Consider the following 24,408-nt stretch of genomic DNA (forward strand, 5'->3'; position numbering starts at 1 on the left):
CAGGGGAACCAGCCGGGCCCGCAGTCTCCCCGCCCGCCTACCTGGTTGTGGCAGGGGAACCAGCCCGGCCCGCAGTCTCCCGGCCCGCCTACCTGGTTACCGCAGGGGAACCAGCAGGGCCCGCAGTCTCCCGGCCCGCCTAGCTGGTTACCGCAGGGGAACCAGCCCGGGCCCGCAGTCTCACCGCCCGCCTACCTGGTTACGGCCAAGCTCGCGCGCCACCTTTGCGTTATGGTCACACAGCTCGGCCAGCGGCCGGCCGGCCAGCGCATAACGCTCAGCTGTGTCCACAAACCAGCGCATGGCGCCGCCACCCGGCTCTGTCTCAAAGACGCTGAGGGCGCTGGAGGCGAGGCCTGCGAAGGGCTCGGCAGGGTCCAGCTTGCGCTTAAAGAAGATGGGGTGGCGCCGGTCACCAGTGTAGGGCTTGCGCCCCGACTCGGCAGCCACGAGGCTCTCCTTGGCAGCAAAGGCCAGGTCCCCGAAGAGGCCGTAGCAGAGGCCCTCGGGGTTGGCGCGCTCCACGGGCTGGCTGGCGTCACGGAACAGGTGCTGGCACAGTGAGCTGTCCTTAGAGCCGGACAGCAGGAAAGAGGGGTCGTGCGGGTGGCGCCAGGCGATGCCCGTGGTGACGTCTCGGTGTTCCTCGAACATGGCAGCTGGCACGAAGGGCCGGCGCACGTCCCACACGTAGATGTTGTGGTCCACCATCATGGAGCATGTGGCCAGGTGGTGGCGGCACTCCGGCCGCCACTTGACACGGGCCACCGAGGCGATGGTCTGCACACAGTGCATCTCCTTGGCACGATGCGTGGTCATGTCCCAGACCTTCACCATCTTGTCACGCCCTCCTGTGGCCAACCAGCCCCTGTGGGAAGGCCCCACCCAAACCCTCAGTGGCCTTTCCTGTGGACAGGGGACCCCCCAGCTCTGCTGCTCCCAATTGTCTCACAGGTCTGAGGCAGTGAGAGCCTCCTGTCAGCCGGCTGCCCCTGCACCCCCATGGCACACCTATCTTCAGGGTGCCAGTCACAGCAGAAGACGGGGCCGTTGTGGGCCGTGAACATCCTCTCACAGCGGTCGGGGCGCCGGATGTCCCAGAGCTGCACGTTGCCGTTCTCGAAGGTGGAGGCGAAGGTGAAGTAGTCCCGGATACTGAACTGGACGTCCCGCACGCTCTCGGACTGGCCTGCAGGCAGGGCGTCGATGCAGGGGAGGTGACGGGGTGGCCCACGGGGTGCCCCCTTGGAGCAGCTGTGGAATGGTGTCACACACCTGCCTGTGGCCCATAACAGAGGCCCAAGGGAGCAGCCACATAGAGTCTCCACAAGAGCCTGGGCCCGGGGGCAGCATGCCAGGTGGTTTTTCACACATCCTCACAGGCCCCATTTGTGCCACATTCTGCGTCCTGCATCCGCCCATGAGCAAAGCTGGGGTGCAGCCTCAGGACACAGCAGCTGAGCACTGGGAGTACAGGAACCCACCCAGTCATCACCCACTCCCACGGCCTCCTGTGGGAGACCCAAGGAGGTGCTGAGCAGGGTGCCCCCAGCCTTGGCACAGTCCCTTCACCTGGAGCCGGAGCTGCCTGGTCAGCCCCAAAAGACTGAGGGACTCAGGGTCAAGGTCCACCCTAGTGGACCACCATACCAAGAGCCTCTGAGGGTGTGCCCAGCCTTCCTCCAGGGCCCTCCAGGGCAGGCAGCTCAGGATCTGTCTTAAGTGTCTTGTAAATTCTCTGAGGCCCCTGAGTTCCACATCACCTCATCTCTTCGTGAACAAGGGGGAGCTGGCTCAGGGTGGCCACTGGTGCTGGGCCCACTAGGAAAAGGGCCCCGGGACACTGGATAGCAAACCCACCTCCTCTGCCTCCCCAGGCCAGGAAACCTGGAAGTCCTGTCAGACTTCCTGCTGTGAGGCGGCCTCTGCAGCTCCCAGGTGAGGGCAGGGAGTCACCTGGGCTGGCTTGGAGACCACTGGACTTGGCCCTATCTCACCCCACATCTAGCCTCAATTTCTGCTGGTCTTATCTCTTGCCTCTTCCCACTTCACTGCCCTGGGTCACAGGCAGCCCAGCCCAACCTGCCCCACCCCTCCCTGCCGATTCCCTTTCCCCTGAAAAAGCCCTCTGGGAGGCCGGGTGCGGTGGCTCAAGCCTGTAATCCCAGCACTGTGGGAGGCTGAGGCGGGTGGATCACGAGGTCAAGAGATCGAGACCATCCTGGTCAACATGGTGAAACCCCGTCTCTACTAAAACTACAAAAAATTAGCTGGGCATGGTGGTGCGTGCCTGTAATCCCAGCTACTCAGGAGGCTGAGGCAGGAGAATTGCCTGAACCCAGGAGGCAGAGGTTGCGGTGAGCCGAGATCGCGCCATTGCACTCCAGCCTGGGTAACAAGAGCGAAACTCCGTCTCAAAAAAAAAAAAAAAGCCCTCTGGGAGTGATCCTGAAGCCCTCTGATGCACGGAGCACTTCCCGTCCTGACCTGCCTCTGTGGCCTCACCCGAGAAGGTGCTGACAGAATCCTTTCTGCGGAGGTCAAAGCACTTCATGAAGCCATCCTGGGAGCCACTGAGCAGCACGTGGGCTTCGGTGGGGTGGAAGCAGACTTTGTTCACCGTGCGCTTGTGCTCTGTGAACAGCTGGTCCTGTTTGTTGCGGGATGGCCGGCCCAGGTTCCACGTCACCACCACGCCGTTGGTGGCTGCCGTGGCCAGCAGGTTCTCATCCATCTGGTGCCAGACCACGTCAGCGCAGCTCAGGTTAAGTGAGGGCTTGCGCCCCACACGCAGGTTCAGCTTCTCCACGAACTGTTCCTCCTCAATGGCATAGATCTTGAAGATGCTGCGGCCTGCCACGACCACCTGGGCCGCGTCACGGCACACGCTGATGGCGTTGGCAGGAGCATCCAAGTGGCAGTGCATGGTGCGGCCTGTCAGCACGCTGCCACCCAGGGCTGTGGTTACACGGGACATCTTCTCCATGGCTGTACAGGTGATGAGGTCAGGGGTCAGGAGGTCAGTGAAGTGGGCTGACCTGGTCAGCCTGGGTGGGCCATCAGTTCAGACCTTCCAACCCAGGTTGGGAACCCCAGAACTGCTTGGGCCCGGCCTGGTCAGTCTTGGTGAGCCAGTCCAGGGCAGTCCATCAACCAATCAGCCTGACAAGCAAGCTCAAACTGACCTTAGTCCGTCAGTCCAGCCCATCATCACCCTGGCTGAGCGGTGAGAAAGCTCCCTGGCTTCCCGTAGGCCTGTCAGTTTCATGTCTGACTTCCACTAAAGATCCTAGCTGGACACTCCCGGCCCAGGGTACCTCTCGATCCCCTCATCAGCCAGATCTGGGCAGTCACTAAACCCTGGGTCAGTCAATCCCAGCAGGGGAGCGAAGTGACTCCCACTGTCCACAGGGTCAGCCCTGGGGACGAGGCCGAGGGCGGCGGGGTTCTGGGGAGGAACAGAAGAGGGGAGGGAACAGAGGGCTAGAGGGGCCCGGGGACTCCGGTGATAGACGCGCGAGGGGCCCAGAGGGACCTCAAAGACCGAGCTACTCAAGGAGCTCGAGGTGCCTGGCGGGACCGGACGCAGGAGAGAAGCTGACTTCCTGGGGGCGGCACAGAGGTTCCCTGGCGCAGTGGCGCGAGGGAGCTGACGCCGCTGGACGAGAACCAGAGGCCCCAGGGCAGCCGTTCTCCCCAGCGCGAACCCCAGTCTTTTGCTAAGCGCACGGCTGTCCGGAAGCGTGGCGCCGGAAGCTGCTTGTGTTTCCCGCCCCTCGCCGGAAGTGGTCCGTTCCTTACCCGCTCCTCTCCGGAAGCGGCACAGACTGTCGCCTCACACCACGAAAGTTCCGGGTCAGGGAGCTGCCTGTGGCAGAGGCGGGGCCCGGCCCAGGACGGCGGTCCGCGGCCGCCCTGGGGGCCGCCATTGCGCTCCGGTGCGGTGCTTGTGTGCTGTTTGTTTATTTTTGAAACGGAATCTCGCTCTGTCGCCCAGGCTGGAGTGCGGTGGCGCGACCTCGGCTCACTGCAACCTCCACCTCCCAGGTTCAAGCGATTCTCCCGCCTCAGCCCCCCGAGTAGCTGGGACTACAGGTACGCTCTACCACACCTGGCGAACGCTTCTGGTAGTTTTAGTAGAGTCGGGGTGTCACCAGGTTGGCCAGGCTGGCCTCGAACCGCTCAACTCAAGCGATCCTCCTGCCTCAGCCTCCCAAAGTGCTGGGACTACAGGTGTGAGTCACTGCGCCTGGCCTTTTTTTTTCAGTCTTAATTTCAATATTTTAATCCCAGTGCCTGGATATTCCAATCCCCAGGTCCGTCATGAGGTCGGGTCATCCCTAGACAAGTTTCCAGTGGCTCCAGTCTTCCCCAGCTTCCTCACTCCTGGGCCTTGGGAGCAGCCTCCCAACGGCTCTCCTGGGTCCCTCGTTCGCCTCTGATGTGAAACCCGCACAGAAGCCCAGTTCCAGTCTTCTGTCTGAGGCCTCTGGCAGCTCCCACGGCACTGGGAATAAATCCCCAACACCTTGCCTCTGCCTGCCCCTGCCTGCCCCTGCGAATCGCCAGCCACAGCAGCTTCCACCCCGTTTCCCAGCCCCCCCAGCCCGTTCCTGCCTCAGGGACGTTGTGCGGGCTGTGCCTCCTCCAGAGAGGACTTCCCTGACCATTGCACCTAACTGGCTTCTCCATCCGTGCGGCCTCCACGTCGCCGCCCACCCGTTTTTACTGGTTGTTGTTACTCACATGGGAGTGTGAATTCCACAGGGCAGAAATCTCATCTGGCTCAGTCCCCGCCAAATGCTTAGTGCCGAACACACCTGTTCACCCAGTTGCCCTCCAACTTTTTAAAAAAAGTTTTGAGACAGAGTTTCACTCTTTCACCCAGGCTGGAATGAGGGGGTACATTTTCAGCTCACTGCAACCTCCACCCCGAGTCCCAGCAATTCTGCCTCAGCCTCCCGAGTAGCTGGGATTACAGGTGCCCGCCACCATACCCAGCTAACTTTTTGTACTTTTAGTAGAGACGGGGTTTCGCCATGTTGGCCAGGCTGGTCTCGAACTCCTGACCTCAGGTGATCCACCTACTTCAGCCTCCCTAAGTGCTGGGAATACAGGCGTGAGCCACTGTGCCGGGCCTCATTTGCCCTCTTTCGACCTGTTTCTCTCCTGGGTGTGACCCTTTGCTGTTAGTGCATTGTGTAATCTTATGCAACATCCTTGTCCCTGCCTGTTACTGTGCATAGAACAGGGCTCATTTCTGCCTTTCTGGAAGGGTGGGCTAGAGTCTGGATATTTCGGAGGAAGTGTTATGTGATTTAAGCAATGCGAAGTCCGCCGCCTTCCATGCAGTCGCTGCTGTTTCCTTCCAGTCTACCATATCTGCATCCAGCCTCTACCCCTTTGTTGCAAGAATGAATAAATCTGATAAGAGGTACAGAATGATCCTGAGACCTGGGACACGCAGGGCAAATACACCCTCCTGCACCGTAGTCTGATGACCTGAAAACAACTCGGACACATGTTTTTACAACTTTTTTAATATATATTTTTATAAACAGGTCACGTGATAAAATAGCACAAGAAACACTTACCAAATATAAGGTTATATCTTCCGCATATACAGGAGAATGAGGTCGTTATGTACAATAAGAAAATGATTTTAGGGGTTGGTTGGTTTTGTTTTTCCTCTCTCCCCTTAATTTTTCCACCTACAGTCGTTGGAAATATCACAGCTTCAGTTGCATTAATACTTTGGGCAAATGGGCAGCTGCCCTTCCCCACCAGGGGTTGTGGGGAGGAGGGGCTGGAGAAACTGGCTCCTGACCACTCAGCCCTGGAGCTTCCTGGGGCCGGCACTCCAGGGACAGGAAAATCTTTGGGCTGTTGAACTGTTTCTGATTCAACAGCATCTCTCTCTCTCTTTCTCTCTCTCTCTCTCTCACTCTCTTTCTCTCTCACTCTCTGGCTCTCTGGAAACTGGTTACTCTCTTCCAACCAGATAGGGAGTGTCCCAAGATTGGGTGTGGGCGCTGAATCTCCTGGGGCTCAAGGTTGGGATGGGAAGGGGTCCCAGCCCCCTCCTCGGCGACGGCCGAGGTTTGCCAGCATTCCCCAGGACTTCCAAATGTCTGGGGCCGACAGAGCACGGTCAGAGCCCGTTTGGGCAGGCAGAAGTTTGGGAAGCTGGGGAGGGGTGGAGTTGGGGGAGGCTAGAAAGGAGCCCTCCCTCCTCGGGGTGTCTAGGGTGTGCTGGCCACTGGAAGATTGGAGTCGCTGGTCAGTGCTGACCCTGACCCAAGCTTCGCTGGGTCCACTTTGCAGACTCCACCTGAGGAGACCCGCCCGGGGTGAAGCTCGATGCCCAGGCCTGAACTGAGCCTGGCCAGGTCCAAGGACTGAGGTGTGGGGTTGGCCCAGGCTTCTCCTGGGGCCTGAGAGCCCTGAGGGCTACTCCAACTTGGGGGCTTTCGAGGTGCCTGTGCCACCCTGGGGTGAGGCGGACGGAGTCCGCTGGGCTAATGTTGATGACTCCAAGGTGATCGCCAGCCCTTCCACCCTCTCCCTGCCCAATTCTGTCTCAGCCTGGCCAGGGGCCAAGGCCGGGTTGGGGGGCGGACAGGGGACTGCCCCTCACAGTGGCAAGGAGGACGGGAGGCCGCCTGGGTCAGGCGGGATGGGTCAGGAGGTGCGGGTAGGGCTCGGGCTCCTCGGCGCAGGCCATGGCTTTGGCGGTGGCCGGTTTCCCCGACCCCCCTCGGAGGGCTCCAGGCATGGTGCAGTGGAAGATGCAGGAAGCCCATGGGGCTCTTCCGGGCCCCGTGTCCTGGGGGACCCAGCCCCCTCAATCCCCCTGGGCCCTGCCCGGGATGGGGGGGACAGTGGGGAGACAGAGCGGTTGTGGCGGGGAAGGCGGTAAGGGCACAGTCTGGAGGGCTCAAAGCGCCCCCCAAGGACCGAGCCCCGTCCCCCAAGCGGGCGGGCGAGCGAGTGATGGCGGCGGCTGTGGCGTGGCGGAGGGCGGCGTGCAGTGCGGGCACGAGGGGCATGCACAAAGTCCCCGAGTGTGCGTGCGTGCGTGGGGCGGGCCCGGGCGGGCCCACTCACCGCCCCCCGCCCGGGAAGGGGCCGGGAGGGCGGAGGGGCCGAGGGCCGGGGCGGGGCTTTCCCTCGGCTCGCCCCGCCTCCCGCGCTGGCCCTGGGGCGCGGGGGCGCGGGGGCTCCCCCAGTGCAGGGCGGGAAGAGGGGGCTTGGCGGCGCCCGGCGCCCCCGCCCAGGTCATGGCCGGGTTCCCGCGACCGGGGCGGGGGCCCCCGCGCTACTCGATGACGAGGCAGCGGGGCAGGTGCTGCGAGAAGTACTTGAAGAGCTCGGGGGTGGCGCCCGGGCAGTTGGTCAGCTCCAGTTCCTCCAGCTCCTGCAGCTGCACCAGGCCGGACAGCCCGGTGGTGGTGAGCAGCGGGCAGCCTGCGGCGGGAGCAGGGCGGGGGCTCAGTGCGCGGCCCAGGGCTCCGGCCGGGACGGCGGGGCCGCGTCTCCCTCCTCCTCCCCCTCGGACCCTGGACGGTGAGTTTGCACGGGCTGGGCGGGGGACTCGGTGGCGGTGGGTGGTCACCACTCAGCGTCAGAGCAGGATCAGGGGTCTCACCTGCCAGAGACAGCAGGCGCAAACTCCCCAGGGCCAGGAGGTGCTTCAGCCCGAAGTCCTGCACCTGTCGGGAGTGGAGGGGTGACAACGATTTCCACCCGCGCCGAAGGGGAGGGTACCCTGGGGTCCATGGAGCGCTAGGTGGGTTCAAGCCCGGGGTTCCTCAGCGCCTGCGAGCTCGGAGGCGGCTGGGAAGTGCTGGTGGACCCCGGGCACCCCCGCGTTCTGCCTGCGTTCCGCCTGCGTTCCGCGTAGATTGGCTGATGGATAGGGAGGGGCCCAGACTTCCCCAGGATCTGAGTGGGGCCGGGAGCTCTCCCCACGTCCGCACCTCCCCCACCGATTCCCCAGTCCCTGGGCGTGAGGGCCGGTACCTGGCAGCACCATCGCAGGTAGAGGCTGCGGAGGGACGACATGGTGGACAGATAGCTGAGGCCAGTGTCCGTGATGCGCACACACCTGTGGTTGCACCAGAAGGGACCCGCACCTTCAAATCCTTCCTCCTCCCAGGAGTGCCCCTGGGGTGAATCCCTTCCTGCCCCTCCTCGTTCCCACCCATTGCGAATGACAGGGGTCCAGCCAACCAGAGCTGTGTTTCTGCCCACTCCAAGGCGCTCGGCCTCCGAGGGCTCTGCCCACTGCGTCTCCGCTCGGACTACGCCGGGAGCCCCTCCCCGCGCCCGTCCCCTGCCTGGCCCCGCCCCGCCCGCCGCGGCCCGCGGCACGCACCTGTCCAGCACGAGCTCCTCCAGGCGGTGCAGGTCGCAGGCCACGTACTCCAGCGCCATGTCAGTGATGCGTGGGCACCACGAGAGGTCGAGGCTGCGCAGTTTGCGCAGGTTCTCAGCCACGAGCTCTACGCCGTCGTCGGTGACCTTGGAGCAGCCCGAGAGGCTGAGCGCAGTGAGGTTGGGCAGGCTGTGCACCACGTTGACCACGCCGTGGTTGGTGATCTCCCAGCAGGAGAGCAGGCGCAGCGTGTGTGTGCTGTGACCCTGGCGCGCAGTGAAGTAGGCCAGCGCCGTGTCCGTCACGTGGTAGGCCTGCAGGCTCAGCTCCGCCAGGTTGGGCAGCAGCTGCGAGATGGCCGCGATGGCGTCGTCAGCTACGTTGATGCAGTCGCTCACGCTCAGTGAGGTGATGCGGGCGCTTAGGCTGGACCACAGCCCGGCCTCGGTGAAGTCGTTGCAGCCGGACAGCTCCAGACGCACCACGCCCTGCATCTGTTCCAGCATAACCTGCAGGAGGCGGGCGCCGTGTCAAGGGCGCGCCAGGCCTGGGCTCCCTGCCTCCAGCCTGGGGCGCTCCTTCCCAAAGAGCGGGTGGAGCCGGCAGGGAGGAGGCAGTGGTCCTGGTTACTGGCGTAAACATGCAGGGAGCTGAACTCTGAAAACACTTGGCAGTGTGTGAGGACGCCGGGCATCGGGACCAGAGCCCAGGGCCATGGCCAGAGCAGGTGCCAGGAGTGTTGGTACCCATGTTATAATTAAGACTTCAAGCCCGGCTGCCAGGTGGCTCCTCTGACCTCTGCTCCTGGGGGATCCTTCCCCAGCTGTCCCTCAGCTCCCCCCAGCTTCTTCCTGATCCTGCATTTAGTTATATTTATTTATTTATTTAGAGAGTCTCACTTTGTTGCCCAGGCCCCAGGCTGGGGTGCAGTAGCACCATCTCAGCTCACTGCACCCTCAGCCTCCCAGGTTCAAGCAGTTCTCCTGCCTCAGTGTTCCAAGTAGCTGGGACTACAGATGCCTGCCACCAGGCCCGGCTAATTTTTGCATTTTTTTCTTTTCTTTTTCTTTTTTTTTTTTTTTTTTTTTTGAGATGGAGTCTTGCTCTGTTGCCCAAGCTGGCATCCAGTAGCGTGATCTCGGCTCACTGCAACTTCCGCCTCCTAGGTTCAAGCCATTCTCCCGCCTCAGCCTCCCAAGTGGCTCGGACTACAGGCACATGCCACCATGCCCAGCCAATTTTTTTGTGTTTTTAGTAGAGATGGGTTTCACTATGTTAGCCAGGATGGTCTCCATCTCTTCACCTCATGATCAGCCCTGCCTCGGCCTCCCAAAGTGCTGGGATTACAGGCATGAGCCACCACACCTGGCTGCTAATTTTTGCATTTTTAATAGAGACAGGGCTTCATCACGTTGACCAGGCGGGTCTTGAACTCCTGACCTCTTGACCTCAAGTGAGCTGCCCGCCTGGGCCTCCCACAGTGCTGGGATGATGGGTGTGAGCCACCGTGCCAAGCCTGGGCCCTGCGTTTAATCAGCCGCCCTGCTGCTACCATCTTGAAAACCTTGATAGTCTTTGAACAAGGAACCCACATTTTCGCTTTGCACGAGGTCCCCCATAGTAAGTCTTGCTTTACCCCACCCCAAGGCCACCATCCTCTCCAGCCCCCACAGGGCTGCTGCTGCCCAGCCCTGCCCCCCAGCCCCGTCCCCGACACCCAGCCTGCTCACACACCTCGAGGCCTGCGTCCGTGATGGTGGAGCGCTTGAGGCTCATGGCTTTGACACCCTTCTTGGAGAGCGCATAGTTGTCAATGAACTCGCAGATGTCCAGGTCAGAGACGCCAACCAGGCAGAAGCCCTCGAAGCCTCTGGCGGCAAAGCCCTGCAGGTTGACGAACTCCTTCTCGCCGCCAGGCAGCGCGTTGTACAGCTCCTTGGCATGCAGCACTGGCGTGAGGCCTGCCCAGAACTTGGGCTGGTAGAGCACGCGCCGCCAGGCCTTGCACACCTGGGCCAGCACACACTTCTCGCAGGCCGAGAAGTACCAGAAGAGCCCATTGAGGATCTTCTCGTCCGTGGCCAGCGGCGGCCGCTCTGCTGGGGGCCCAGGTGCCAAGGCTGAGGCCGGTCCACCTGCTGGGGAGCATGGGCCCCCGGCCAGGGCAGCCCGGGGCAGTGGGGCAGCCAGGCTGGGTGGTGGGAGGGTGGGTGGGGGTGGCGGCTGGCAGGGGCGGTTCTTGGTGGCTGGCGTGCCTTTGGTGATGCTGGCCGCACCCAGGCCGTTGGGCTGGCCTGGCAGCTTCACCAGGCCGTTTCGAGGCAAGCATGGAGGCTTGGGGTCCCCGTCGATACCCGGGCTCGACATCTTCCTGGCACGCTCTGCGGACAAGGGCCGGGAGAGGAGTGAGTCTGTTGCTGTCTCTAGAAGGCCCAGGAGTGGGGGGGCGCAGCGGGGCTCCTCCCCTCCCTGGGTGTCCCCACAGTGCTCCCACAAGTACCAGAGAGGACGGGAGTGCCTGCCTCTGCCTCCCTATCAGTAGCAACAGGGAGCACGGCACTCACTGGGCACCTACTGTACGCACTGAGCTCAGCCTTCATTGCCCATGGACACCCTTTTTTTTTTTGAGACGGAGTTTAAGTCTTGTTGCCTGGAGGGCAGGCTGAGTGCAAGGCGTGATCTTGGCTCACTGCAACCTCTGCCTCCGGAGTAGCTGGGACTACAGGCTCCTGCCAGCACACCCAGATAATTTTTTTTCTTTTTTTAACCCCTATTTTTACAACTCCATAGCCCCCCCACTTTTTTTTTAAGATGGGGTTTTGCTCTGTTGCCCAGACTGGAGTGCAATGTCGCCATCTTGGCTCAATGCAACCTCTGCCTCCCAGGTTCAAGCGATTCTCCTGACTCAGCCTCCCTAGTAGCTGGGATTACAGGCATGCACCACCAGGCCCAGCTAATTTTGTGTTTTTAGTAGAGATGGGGTTTTTACAGGTTGGTCAGGCTGGTTGGTCTCAAACTCCCAACCTCAGGTGATCCGCCCGCCTCGCCTCCCAAAGTGCTGGGATTACAGGCCTGAGTCACCTCCCCCAGCCGGACACCCTCTTTTTTGCCTGCCCAGTGAGGCCAGGAGACAGCAACAGTTTTTGGCACTTAGGTACCATGATGCCCATTGTACAGAGAAGAAAATGGAGGTGGACCTGGTGAGGCCAGAGCTGCTCTCCTCACCTCTTCTGCTGTGCTGCCCACTGTCGGTGCCCACTGGGCCCACCATGCTGGGCAGGGGGAACAGAAGGGAAGGGTCTGGCGTGGTCTCTGGCCCCTTCCCTGCAGGGTGACTGTGCAGCTCTTAGGAAGGGCTCCGGTGCTGGCCTGCAGGAGCTTCCCTGGCTCAGAATCTACCCAAGAGGCTGGGTGCAGTGGCAGATACTTGTAATCCCAGCACTTTGGGAGGCAGAGGTGGGCGGATCACTTGAGGTCAGTTCGAGACCAGCCCGGCCAACATGGTGAAACCCCATCTCTACTAAAAATCAAAAATTAGCTGGGTGTGGTGGCAGGTGCCTGTAATGCCAGCTACTTGGGAGGCTGAGGCAGGAGAATCAGTTGAAGCCAGGAGGCGGAGGTTGCAGTGAGCAGAAAACCACTGCACTCCAGCCTGGGCAACAGAGCAAGATCCTGTCTCAAAAAAAAAAAAAAGAATCCAGCCAAAGAAAAGGCAGGCATCTTCCAGGGTTTGCTGTGGTGCCAGCCTGGTTGGCCGTGGACACATGCTGCCACTTTAATCTTCTCAGCCCAGTGAGGATGATGCTGTGATGGCTGTGCCCACTGCACAGATGAGGAAACTGAGGCCAAGGCCAGGCAAACTGCTTGCCTGAAGTCATGACCAGGTTAGTGGTGAAGCTGAAGTTCGGGCCAGAGCTAGCCGAGGAAGGCAACATGCAGGCTATCCTCAGGCCAGTGACATCCACCCGTAGGGTGGGATGAGACCAGCCCCAGTACTCTCGCTCCTTAGGCCTCCAGTCTGTGAGTGGGTTGCAGGGGCACTGGGCACAGTCACAGAGGGAAGGAGAGGTGGGACTCTTACAGTGCCACCATCTGCTCTGCAGTCTGCATCTCCTACTGTCCCCCCACCCCTGACATCCGGGGAGGAGGTAGAGCCCCAGGGGTCTCAACCCACAGGCCCTGGGGTTAATGCCCTGGACTTGAAATGGGCCCCACCCTGGCTCTGTGGTCTTGGCAAGCCACTTCTCTTCTCTGAACCTCAGTTTCCTCACCTTGAAGCCTGGGGAGGTGATGGTATCTGCTCCCTTCGGTCATTACAAACTGGATGAGCTCAGTGCATAGCTCACAGCAAGGGCTGGGAGAGTGACATGGCAGTGACATCTGAACCCCATGGCCAGACTCCAGGGCCAAGCAAGATGCATCTTCCCCAGTCTTAGGTGACCTCAGGACTGAGCCCGGAGCCTCACTCAGGTTCTGCCTTCCTGCCCCGAAATCTCAGAGGAGGGGCCAAAGTCACTCCCAGTCCACCCTGTCCCTTCCTGCCACAGCCTCACTGGGAGGTCTGTTGGAGCCACCAAGGGGGTGTCTGAGAAGTCTCCCAAGAAAATTCCAAGGCTTGGGTGGGCCCTGGAATATGCCGATGCCCAGGAAGAGGACAGTCACATCTTTTTGACTGGGTGTCCCTTCTGGGGCTACAGGGCCTGGCCAGCTACGCCACAGTCAGTGGCGGGGTCTGAGATGGCACTGCAACCCCAAGGGGGGCAGCCCATCCCCCATAATCTGGTTAGGGCAGAGGGGAGGAAGGCAGGGCCGCCAGGAAGGAGGGGGTGGGAGATCCGGCTCTGCTCTTCCCAGCACCGGGCCCGCCATTGGCTTCCAAGTCCCAGACAGGGCAGGCCTGGCCAGGGGTGTCACCCGAGCACGCAGCCCCTGTGGCTGAGAACCCAGCTTAGCCCCACCCCCACCCTCTGTACTATCCTCCCCTCCCCCGCGGTGTCACTGGGCCGGTCCCTCCACAAAGGAGGCACCCCAGCCGGTGACCCCGTCATGGGTCCATGATCAGAAGGCGGCAGCCCCACGAAGGCAGACGACATCACAACGTTTTCGAGGGCTCGCGGGGGTCGGCACCCATTCCAACCCCACAGCTGCCCTTAGGGGCGGGAGCGTCGCTACCTCGGGTTTCCGGTGAGGAGCACGAGGCTCCGAGGAGCCGGGAGGCCTGGCGCGGGGCTGCCTCGGTTCCCTCCTAGAGCCAGGGAGAAGGGACATCGCAGGATGCCAGCGGCCGAGGGGGCAGCACCAGGCCCACAGCCGCCCCGACTCCTGGCCAGAGCGGGAGGCAGGCCAGGCCTAAACACCCTCCGTGCCCCCAGAGTGGGGACCCTCGCTACCCTAGACCCGGGAGCCCAGACATCGCTGCGGGGACGCCTGGGCCTCCGCAGACCCGCCAGCCGCCGCGGCGCCCGCGCCAGCACCATGGACAGCGGCCGGTCCTGCGGCGCGCTCGGGGCCAGGCCCGGGCCGGCTCCACCGCCCACAGCCGCAGCGTCGGGGCAGCCCCGCAACCCCAAGGCCTGGCTACCCCCGCTCAGCAGGGAGGGGCCCCGGGGGCGGGGAGTGGGGGAGAAGCCGGGAAGGATCCGGTGGCGGGGGCGGCGTCAGGGGAGAAATAATCCCGGAGCAGTGCCGATTTAGGTTGAAAACGCTCCCAGTCATAGGCCTGCACGTGGAGCGCCGGGGCTGGGGGAGGCACGTGGATGCCCCGGGCATGGGCAGGGCTCGCTTCCCGCCCCGCTCTGGAGCTCACGTTTGCCGGCGCCCACAGCCCCGTCCCCACCTCCAGGCTTCAAGCTGCACTTTGAGAGCCCACGGGAGGGAGGGACAGGCTGAGGAGCGCTCCGGGTATGGGTCAGGGCCTGGCTGCCCTCATCCACACCCGCACAGCGGCCAGAAGGCGCTGCTCTGCCTGCCGGTCAGCCCTCCCCCCGTGTGCTTGGTGGGAGCTGTGTCCCCTCACAGGTGGCCCCGCTGCTCCCAAGTCTCATGTCCACACCTATGCCGGCCCCTGCTGCTCCTCACATCCCCGGCTTGACTGACCCAGCCTGAAAACCCTCTACCCTGTAGCTCAAAAAATGCAAACACCCACACACTTTGGCCCAGGCATGGGCGCTGTGGGAGAAAGCTGAGCTCACTGTGGAGACGGGTCTTTCTGCCAGTTAAGTGAGAGGTCCCTGGAGGGCTCAGAAAATGGCCCCTCTGCCTGGCCCTGGCCCCACCCACCCAGCCAGAAGGTCCCCAAGGAGCCAGTTCCCGTAGCTCAGGGCCCCCCTTCCTGCTCGGTGACTGTGAGAGCCCTCCGTCCACCCAGAGGGGCTCGGACGACCTGCGTGGGCTGCTAGGGACGGTGTCTCCTTCACCCTGGGTGCTAATATGGGAAGACGCTTGTTAAAAAGGTAGCCATGCCTGCACCATCTTCAGCCTCAGCCCCTGCGGTGCTGGCTCAGCTTGAAGTGGAATTCTGGGGAGGTCCCCTCCTGAGCTGGAGGCTCCTGGGCTCACCCAGGGGAAAGAGACAGAGGTACCTCAGCTGTCTTGTTCTCAGCAGCCTGAGCCTGGCCTGGGAGCTGCTGGGGAGAGGGGCCTTTATGTCCTCCCCAGGGGATGCAGTGTGAAGCGTGTGGCCAGAGTGAGCCTAGGGAGCATGGTGGGGCCTGGTACTCCTGGGGGAACCCTCTCATGCGCAGCGTCCAGGCTTACCATTCCCAGACGGCCATGCTGGGGCCCCTTAAGAGCTGCCTCTTCTGCGAATCAAGTGACTGAGCCCTGAGATCTCAGCCCCTGCCCCTTCCCAGCCCTGATGCCACAGCCCAGCCACGTCATTCCTCCTCTCCTACCCTTCTGCCTGGTGCTGTTCCCCCGCCTTAACCCTGCAAGCTCTTCTCCTCCATCCCTCAGCGCCTGCTGTGAGGTGGCCCTGCCTCCTGCTCTGAGACCCCTAGCTCATGAGAAAGTGCCTCCAGGGTCTCACAATCACACGGGCTGTCATCACTCTCCACCTGATGTGGACTGGGGACTCCCTGAGGACAGCCGCCACCAACACATGCATGGCCTCTGCAGGCTTGTGGAATGAATGAATTAGGGAATGAATGAATGAATGAATGAGGAATGCAGCCCCATTAGTCATGCAGAAAGGAGTGCAGCTGCCAGAGGTCCTGGAGAGCTGATGGAGGACTGGTCAGACTTAGGAGTTCGGTCAGCAGGGAAGGCATAGCTCAGGAAATGAATCCAGATTGTGCCATGGCCAGTGTCTGCAGGGGAGATTGGCCTAAGGGGGTTGGGACCCAAGGCACTGAGAGGGCTCCCAAGACCCCAGGGCTGGGGTGGACCTTGGAATACACAGAGCCTTCAGGAGAGGAGGCCCATCTCCTTTTCCACTGACTCCCTCCTCTGGAGCTGCAGGGCTGAGGAAGTGGCTGCCGTCCTCTACCATCTGGTCCGAACCAAGAGAGGAAAGGGGTCCTTCTGCCCCATTCTCCCCGCACCACACGCAGCCCCTCCTCCAACTGGCCGGAGTCCTTTAGTCACACATTGCCTGACCAGGAGTGGGGAAGCAGAGCTTACAGAGGGATTTTCCAGAAGTTACATAGAGCTAGGATTGCCTCCAAGAGCCCTGGGGCTGGCTGATTGCTAGTACCCGGGCCTGGGTCCTGGCCCGGTGACCTCGCAGGGTCCTCGCCCTGCCCTGTTCTGCCTCCTGAGGTCCCGACACCCTGCTGATGAGCTCTGGCCTGGTGGTCTCCAAGCACTGCCCTCGCCCCGCAGGGCCCCTGCCATGGCACTGCATTCTGTGCAGAGGTTGCACGCTGTGTGCCCACCCCTGGGGCATCCTTCTTTTGGAAGCGTGCCTGGAAAGCCTCATCACCCTTCAGCACCCCCAGTTTGGAGGTCTCTTTCCCCGTCTCTGTGAGCATCAGACCAGAACAGCCTAACCGAACACTCAGCCCTCACAGAACCTCAGGGACCATCTACCCTGCCCACAGAGCGCCTTGGAGCTGGGCAGGGCACTGGTGGCCAAAAAAATGCACGTCGGGTTCTATCTGCAGTGGCAGCCCCAGGGACTGGGGTGACAGCCGGGGTAGTGGCTGGGGATTGGGGACAGGGTGCAGGCTGACACATTCCGTGGCAGCCCAGTGACGCAGGCACACCCGTGTCCCTGCCACTTGGCACGTGGCACAGCGGCAGAGCTCCTCTCCTGCCCCCAGCTAGAGATGCTTCTAGGGGTGTACCAGGGACCCTGGGGAGGGGCACCATGGCCCAGCAGGCACATGGCCTCAAGAGAGACCTGTGTTGCTGCCCCAGCAGACGGAGGGCCCGCAGTCAAGCCCAGCACAGCTTGGCCTTGCAAGCCGGACACCCTGGAGGGTGGATGCTGGGATCCAGGCCTCGTCTCAGCCCCTGCTCAGAAGAGCGTGAGCACGTTCAGAGGCGAGGCCTGGGCCCCCAGTGCCTACTGCTCCAGGCAGCTGCCACGAGCCCTCACCCCTCCTTCCGGCCCAGTGAGGGAGTGGGGATCTGAACCCACATGCTGCGGTGGTCTGGCCATTTGCTCCTCCTGGACCACTGGTGGGGAAGGCTCAGGTCACCTGTTCACCCACGGAGCTCCCTTCACTGCCACCCCCGCCCTGGAAGGCACAGCACTGGGCGCCCACATGCAAGCGGATCGGATCTTGGGGTGGCTGAGCGTTGCCACCTGGGTGGAACATCCCCGCCCCTCGGCAACACGGGGCTTCCTGGGTCCATGTCCACCTGGCTCCAGGGCCCCGTCCCTCCCACTCACGAAGCCGTTTATGTCCCTCTCATCAGTGGGAGGTAGGACTCATTCAGCTGTCCCAGAAGTGGGTGTGAGCTGGAGGGGGCCAGTCTGTCCACAAGGGGCTGAGCTTATAGGTCTGGCCCCAGGTGAGGAGTGGTTGGGGTGGCAGCGGGCAGGGAATGGGGCAAGTGAGTCCTACACAGCCATGTTTGCAGCTGGGACTTGAATTTCCCTCCCCTCCAGCAGTCCCAGGTCCATCCCTGTGCACACCTCTGGCCAGGCCAGCCAGATTCCACCAGGCCTCTGCCCTGGCCCAGGACACCGAAAACCCCTCAGTCTCCGTGCCTCGCCCAGGCCCTCTGCTCCAAGGCTGCTCTCCAGCACCCCGCCAAGGGGGTGGAGTGGGAGAAGGCCCTGTGTCCAGTGGGGATCCAGCGAGGCCTGAGCTGCTCGTAGCCAGTGGGGGAAGGGCCTGCAGGAAGGGGCAGGTGAGGTGGCCTCCACCATCTGCTCCTCCTGCGGAGGGCAGGCTGCCCGAGCAGAGCCTGGGAGGGGCCTGGCGTGGCCGCTGGGCCGTGTGTTTCTGAGGCTGCCACTGCAGCCCTCTTTCCTTCTGGGGTAACGGGTGGACAATCTCCACCCACCAAATCCCAAAGAGGACACAGGACCCTCCCCAGCAGGTCTCAAGGTGCAGTTCCCTTCTGAGGCCTCCAGCCCTGGCTTAGCCAGGTCTCACCTCCAGAACCAGGAAGATGCCAGGCTCTCCCCACCCTTCTCCTCCCGCGGGCAGCAGCTCAGCGCAGGCCCCAGGTCCAGAAGCCGCCCTGGGGAGGGCCGACGCAGGCCGCACATCCACGCGCTCCCCGTGCGGTTTAACTGTCCCTGACCTGTCACTTAGCTCTAGGGGCGCGCTCTGAGCTCAGCCAGGCAGGGTGGGCGCCGGGGGCCTGCAATTCCTCCTTTGGGCGGACCAGCGGCACTGACCCTCAGCCCTGGACGAGTGGCCAGTGGGGAGCGGGCCTCTTCCAGGCCGGCCGCCGGGGCAAGGGGCTGTGGGAAGGCCGGGCAGGGACGGAGGCACAGCGGCCGCGGGGGAGGTGGGGAAGGGGCTGCCGTTACGTAAGCCCTTCCCGGGCGGCGGCGGCGGCGCGGCCCCCACCCCCACCCCGCCCCCTGTTCATTGTGGCCGCCACCGAGGTGCGGCCTGGCCCCTTCCCCGCCCCGCGGCCCGGCCACGCGCGCACCTTACCTCGGCCCGGGCTCCTGGCTCATGCCACGCTGTCCGCCGGGCGACTTCCCGTCATGGGGAGCCCGGCACGGGCGTCGGCGCACGCGGGGGCCGCTGGGGTGCTGGACTGGCCCGCAGGGCCCGGCCGCGCCCTGCGCCCCGCGCCCCGCGCCCCGCGTCCCGGCCTGGCCGGGCCCCCTTGGCCGCGCACGGAGAGGAGCTCCCCAGCGGGAGAGGATCGGCCGCCCCGAGCCTCCCGCCGGGGAGGCTGAGGCTGTGCCCAGATAAATAAGGCCGCTTTGCAGGGAACAGGGCGGGCGCCTCCTCCTCCCCTCGCCCTCCCCGCGCTCCTCCGCGGCCGCCGCCGGCGCCGCGCGCGCCACCCGCCCGGCCCCAAGCGCCGCGCCCTCGCGCGCTCCCGGCGTGGGGAGCCAATCCGGGTTCGCGAGCTCGGGCGGGGGCGCCGAGGATGCCGGGCCCCGCCCCCGCCCCGCCCCGCCCCGGCCCCGGCGCGCGGCGCGCTCTCGACGCGGCGTCCACGGGCACGCGCCAGGCCCGGCACGCGCCCCCGCCCCCCTCGCCCCGGGCACCCGCACAATAACAAACCCCGGCGCGCGGCTGGCGGGGAGGGCGCGGGAGGCGGAAGGGAGGGCGAGGGGAGGCAGCGGAAGGCAGGCGCCGGCGGTGCGCCCCGGGGTCCGGGGTCCTGTGGGGACGGGGGCGGTACCGCGCGTCCAGACCGTTGGCCACCACCTGCGGAGGCGAGGAAGGCGAGACCCTGCTCAGAGGAGACAGGGTGGCCACACCCCAGTCCCAGGACCCTCCCGCCCACCCCAGCCGGGGCCCTTCGCAGCGCTCACACCCCCGCGCCCCTGCTGCGGGCGCGGCCCGAAGCCCCTATCTGAAGACCCTGGCACACCCGCACAGCGCGAAAACAAGTGACTGCACGGATCATTTCAGAGCGTGACAGTGAAAGCACTCGAGGGCTTGCGGTGGTGACTTCTGGCGGGGGCGGGACGTCCGGAGGGTGCCACACTGGAGCTGAGACCCCCAGGGTGCGAGGGAGGAACGGCGGGGAAATGGACATGCAAAGATCCTAGAAGCCTGGGCAGTTCCCTGAGGAATAAACTGGAGGCTGGAGGGGTGGCCGCCGCAGCCCGGGGCAGGGCTGGGGCGTGCTGGGTCCGGTGGAGACTCGGTGGGGACCACTGGAGACCCCAGCCGCCCAGTAGGCTCGGAGCAGGAGAACGGAGGCCAATGACTCCCCACCCAGGGGTCTCCCGGGAGCAGGGCCGAGGGAGGGAGCAGGTGTGGGGACAGCAGAGGGGAGTCTTTGCTTTGGGGAAGAGCTTCAGGGCTGAATGAGGCTCCTGAGGGTATCTGAATAGGAGTGAAACCAGCTGGTGTTCCCAGCGTCCTGATGGGAAGCAGAGTTGGAGGGGCTGGTGTGAGGCCTGGGGCAGCAGCGGGAAGGAGGGCCAGACCGACTGCACCGGGCTGGTGCCCCGGGTGGGGGTGGGTCCGTGCTTGCTGTGGGGGCGTCACTGGGTCTCGTTGCGGTGGTGCAGCTGCGAAAGTCTTGCCCGGTACCTGGGTACTGACCAAAGAAGGCGCCCAGAGTTGGCTGACAGGACGAGCCCCGTGAAGGCAGTTGGGGCAACAGGGGAGCCTCCGTCCAACCTACCCAGGCGTCTGCGGTGCGCGGGTCTGGCAGGCTGGCCTTCCGCGACAGCTTCCACCCCGCTGTGTGCAGGCAAGGAGGGCTCCGGGGAGGAGCGTTCACCTCATGCTCCCGGCTCTCACCCCGCAGCAGGTGCCAGGCCTCAGGCAGACGACAGGCTGTGCTTGTGTTGAGTCCGGGCTGGGGCTGGGGATGGACACGCCCCAAGTGCATAGGGTGAGCATGGGGGTCGGGCATTTGGGTCATGCAACTCTGGCAAGGCCCAAAAAGCCAGCTGCCTCTCGGGAATCTGAGCAAAGACGCGTGTGAGGAAGAACATCACGGAAAGGCCCCCCGTGCTCCAAAGCTGTGAACCCACCTACTCTCCACTTCTGCCACCCTACCTGTGCCAGGCACCTTTGCCTCCACATGGCTGGTGCCAGCTACTTCCTCACTGGTCTTTCTACCCCTCTCCCATCTCCTGTCCTCCCCAGGATGCGGTGGGTCACTGCCGTGCAGACACTGTCCAGTTCTTCCCTGGGCCCTGCCCATTCTTTGCTGCAGTCTGCACAGCCCTGAGTGCCTGGCACTGTTGACCCACAGCCCCTTGTGCATGAAGCTTCAGCCACACTGCCCTTCCTCTGGGGCCAGGAGGGTGCCCCATCCCTCACCTGGAGCACCCCTCCCCTGGAGCACCCCTCACCTGGCTAGCCCCTTACCTGGAACATTCCTTACCTGGAGCACCCCTCACTTGGAACACCCTTCCCCTAGAGCACCCCTCACCTAGCTAACCCCTTACCTGAAGCACCCCTCCCCTGGAGCACCCCTCCCTGGAGCTTTCCTCATGTGGAGCACCCCTCCCTTATAGCACCCCTCACCTGGAGCACTCCATTGCCACCTGCACCTGGGTGACTCCTTGCCTCTCAGACCTTGGCTAATGTATTCTCCCCAAGGAGTCTTCCCTGTCCAGGTGGATAGGGCCACAGACCCGTGTTCTCACCTCCCTAGCACCAAGGACCTTCTTTTGTCAGCCTGTGTCTGCCTGTTGTCTGATGGTGCGTTTGATGAGCTGTTGGTTGACTGCACCCGCTGAGGGCCAGGGTGGGGTCTCCCTGCCACCACCCTGTCCCTGGGCACGGAGCCTCCAGCTCAGGACCTCACAGGTGGAGGGCAAGTGTGTCAGTAGCATGATATGTGACTGACACCAGCACCTCCTGGGTCACCTCCTGGGCTGGGATGCCCATTGTAGAGGATACCCTTGGAGAATAGGTCACACCCAAGAGGAAAGTGGCTTGTGTGACAGGGGCTGCTCAGCAGACTTCCGTGTCCTCTGGGGGATGTGGATACCACTCAGGCCCGCACCCCTCCATTGATCCTGGTGACCGATATGGGAGGGGGTGTGTGCCTGGGCTCTGGAGAGCACCTGGAGAACCCTCATCTAGAACACTCCTGCACCCCTCACCTTAGACACCCCTCACCTGAAGCACTCCTCACCTGGAAAACCCTCATCTGGAGCACCCCTCACCTGGAGCACCCTCACATGGAGCATCACTCACCTGGAGCACCCTGTCACCTGGAGCACCCTCACATGGAGCATCACTCACCTGGAGCACCCTGTCATCTGGAGCACCCTCACCTGAAAAACCCACATCTGGAGCACTCTCTCACCTGGAGCACACTCACCTGGCCCACCACTCACCTGTAGCTCCCTCTCACCTGGAGCACCCTCACTTGGAGCACCCCTCTGCTGAAGAACCCCCACCTGGTGCACCCTCTCATGTGGAGCACGTCCTCACCTGGAGCACCCTCACCTGGAGTGCCCCATTCCTACAGAACCCCTACTGGAGCATCCTTCACCTGGACCACCCCTTGCCTTGATGCCTGAGCACAGAGGGGTCTCCCATCCAGGCGGCTGGGAGGGCACTCAGGACTGGTTTGGGCGACGACCAGAGGCTGCTGGTACATCATTCCCTGAGACTTTGGAGGACCGTGAGGAGAGCTACAGTCACTGCAGCACAGCACCTGTGGTGAGATCCCCACCCTTGAGATTGCTGTGCGGACCAGATGGGCACACGCACCCCCCGCTGCCCCAGCCCCCTGCCCAGAGCATGGCCCCAGAGCACCCGGGAGTGTCCGTGTGAGGCAGCAGGCCATGGGTGTGCTTGGCTGTCCTGGCCCCTCCATGGCCAGAATGGTGACCCATAGGTGTGAGACCCTCACAGCCATGGGGGCACCCTGAGTGCCACGGGCGGTGGGATTGCTTCGATGCCCTCCAGCTCTGCTCCCTGCCTGGCTGGCCCCCTATCCAGGCTGAGGATGACTCAGGGCCCAGCCGTCACCATAGCAACACGCGTCGCCTAGCAATGCCGGTCTCCCGGTAACGGCTGTCTCCTAGCAATGGGATATTTTCCTGGGCCCTGGCTGGAGCCTGGCGGTTATTTTTAGCTCCGCAGCGAATCACTTGGCAGCTGCATTTTCGGCTCCTTGAGGAGATGCAAGGTGTAGGGGGTGGCTCTCTCGGCAAAGGGAGGAAGGCATCCCCAAGATAGGAACCTTGCTTCCGTGGGCCTGGAGTGCAGGCCTGTGGGTGGGTGAGGCCGGATGCTGCCTGTGCAAGGGGGCAGGTGGCCAGTGGAGGGGAGCCAGGGGTTGTGCAGGCTGCCTGGGCACGTTGGCAGCCAGGACCATGTCCTCGATGGGCCCTCAGGCACCCTGAGCCTCGCAGGTCAGCTGGAGGGGGACGAAGCCCGGTGCTCATGGCTGCACCATCAGAGCTTGTTTCTGGGTGGCGCCGGGTCTGGCAGGCTCTTGGCACCCACTGCCCCTCAGTCGTGGGGGCTGTCTCCACTGTCCAGATCCCAACTCCACCTGGGGAGGGGGCAGCAGGGGGCAGCTGGGGACACAGGAGGGGCTGGCCTTGGGTCAGCCCACACCTCTCTCCTCACTCCACTGCCAGTAAACGGAGACACAGGTGGGGGTCTTGGCATGCGATATGACCCTTCTTCTCCAGGCCTTCTCCCCATTTCCTGGGAGGAGGGTCTGTTTGCTGGCACATCCAAACTCCCCAACTCCCTCAGCGCCAGCGGGCTGGGTGGAGCCGGCCCTGCTCACCTCCCCTTTGCAGGGGGGCAAAGGCTCTGAGGCACATGGAGCTTCAAGCACACGGGGAGCCCCGGGGTTCACCCTCTGTGGTCCCCAGTTTGTTTGAAGCTCCATCTGCCTCAGAGCCTTTGCCCCTCTGCTCCCCAGGGTTGAGGCTCCCTTCCCGTCCCCTCCCATCAACTCCCCTCACCTTAGGTGTGGCTTCCCCAGGGCCCCAGCCAGCTCAGCCCCTGCCCTGGTTGTGACAGTCTGTGGCCAGCGCTATGGTTTCCCTGTCGAGTCACTGCACCCCGTGGGGCAGCCACCTGTCCGCAGCCGCTCCCCTGTAGGACTCGGCGCTGCCTGTGCCAGGCACTGGTCGGGCCCAGCTCATGGGGAAGGCAGCACTGCCGTCCTGCTCCGGCCAGGACCTGTGTTCGGGGACAGCGCAGTGGCTGAAGGTGGGAACCAGGAGCAGTGACCAAGGTCTCGAACACCCCCACCGCAGCAGCCCCTCAGACTGCACCTCCAAGGCCCCTCTGGGCAAGCCAGGGACAGAAACCACGTCTCAGGCTTCGGGACAAGCTGCCAGGCTGGCTGCCCTGCTTTGGGCTCAGGGGCCTTGTGCTGCTGCATGCGTGTTTGGCCCTGGTCAGGCGGACTCGCAGGTGCGGGAGACGATTGTCCCAGCCTCTGCGCTCCCAGAGCAGCCTCACACGCCATGCCCAAGCTTCCTGAGGCAAAGCCTGAGGGAGGTTCTTCCCTTTGTCTGACTTGAGTCCCTCTTGCTGTCGTTCTTGTTCTGACTTGGGTGGAAATGGGGAGAGGTCCCTTCTGGGGTTTCAAGCAACTGGAGGATCTGGGGCTAGAGGGGGGCCCCAAACAGCACAGACAACTGGGGCATCACCTGAACTTTGGGATGGCTTCCAGCCACTCCTCTGCCTGGCCACCCTACACATAGTCTCTGGGTTATGTTTTTTTTTTTGAGACAGAGTCTCACTCTGTTGCCAGGTGCCAGGCGGGAGTGCAGTGGCACAATTTCGGCTCACTGCAACCTCTGTCTCCCGGGTTCAAGCAATTTTCCTGCCTCAGCCTCCTGGTAGCTGGGACTACAGGCGCACACCACCACGCCCAGCTAATTTTTGTATTTTTAGTAGAGACAGAGTTTCACCATGTTGGCCAGGATGGTCTTGATCTCTTGACCTCGTGATCCGCCTGCCTCGGCCTCCCGAAGTGCTGGGATTACAAGT

The 24,408-nt window shown here is 63.1% G+C and overlaps 2 protein-coding genes across 3 annotated transcripts in view; both read right to left on the bottom strand.

The window, feature by feature from the left end:
- WDR24 (WD repeat domain 24) overlaps positions 1-4,173 on the bottom strand; it is a 6,356-nt gene extending 2,183 nt beyond the window's left edge. The window contains exons 1-3 of one of the 2 annotated variants that reach the window (XM_032269392.1): positions 2,506-4,173; positions 1,012-1,189; positions 196-868 (exon numbers count right to left, since the gene is read on the bottom strand). In XM_032269392.1, coding sequence (XP_032125283.1) covers positions 196-868; positions 1,012-1,189; positions 2,506-2,986 — 1,332 coding nt within the window. In that variant the 5' untranslated portion in view covers positions 2,987-4,173. The remainder of the gene's footprint in view (positions 1-195; positions 869-1,011; positions 1,190-2,505) is intronic. The other variant, XM_032269391.1, reaches the window with a different exon arrangement.
- Positions 4,174-5,524: 1,351 nt separating this feature from the next.
- On the bottom strand, positions 5,525-18,778 carry FBXL16 (F-box and leucine rich repeat protein 16). Its single transcript, XM_032269402.1, has 6 exons — positions 18,439-18,778; positions 10,112-10,758; positions 8,378-8,886; positions 8,023-8,107; positions 7,649-7,712; positions 5,525-7,467 (listed from the first exon to the last, which is right to left on the bottom strand). The coding sequence occupies exons 2-6, from the start codon at positions 10,742-10,744 to the stop codon at positions 7,319-7,321; spliced, it is 1,440 nt and encodes a 479-aa protein (XP_032125293.1). The 5' UTR covers positions 10,745-10,758; positions 18,439-18,778; the 3' UTR covers positions 5,525-7,318.
- Positions 18,779-24,408: the final 5,630 nt, after the last annotated feature.

Source organism: Sapajus apella, unplaced genomic scaffold (assembly GCF_009761245.1).
Source record: "Sapajus apella isolate SASKATOON/1434 unplaced genomic scaffold, GSC_monkey_1.0 scaffold192, whole genome shotgun sequence".
NCBI classification, from domain to species: domain Eukaryota; kingdom Metazoa; phylum Chordata; class Mammalia; order Primates; family Cebidae; genus Sapajus; species Sapajus apella.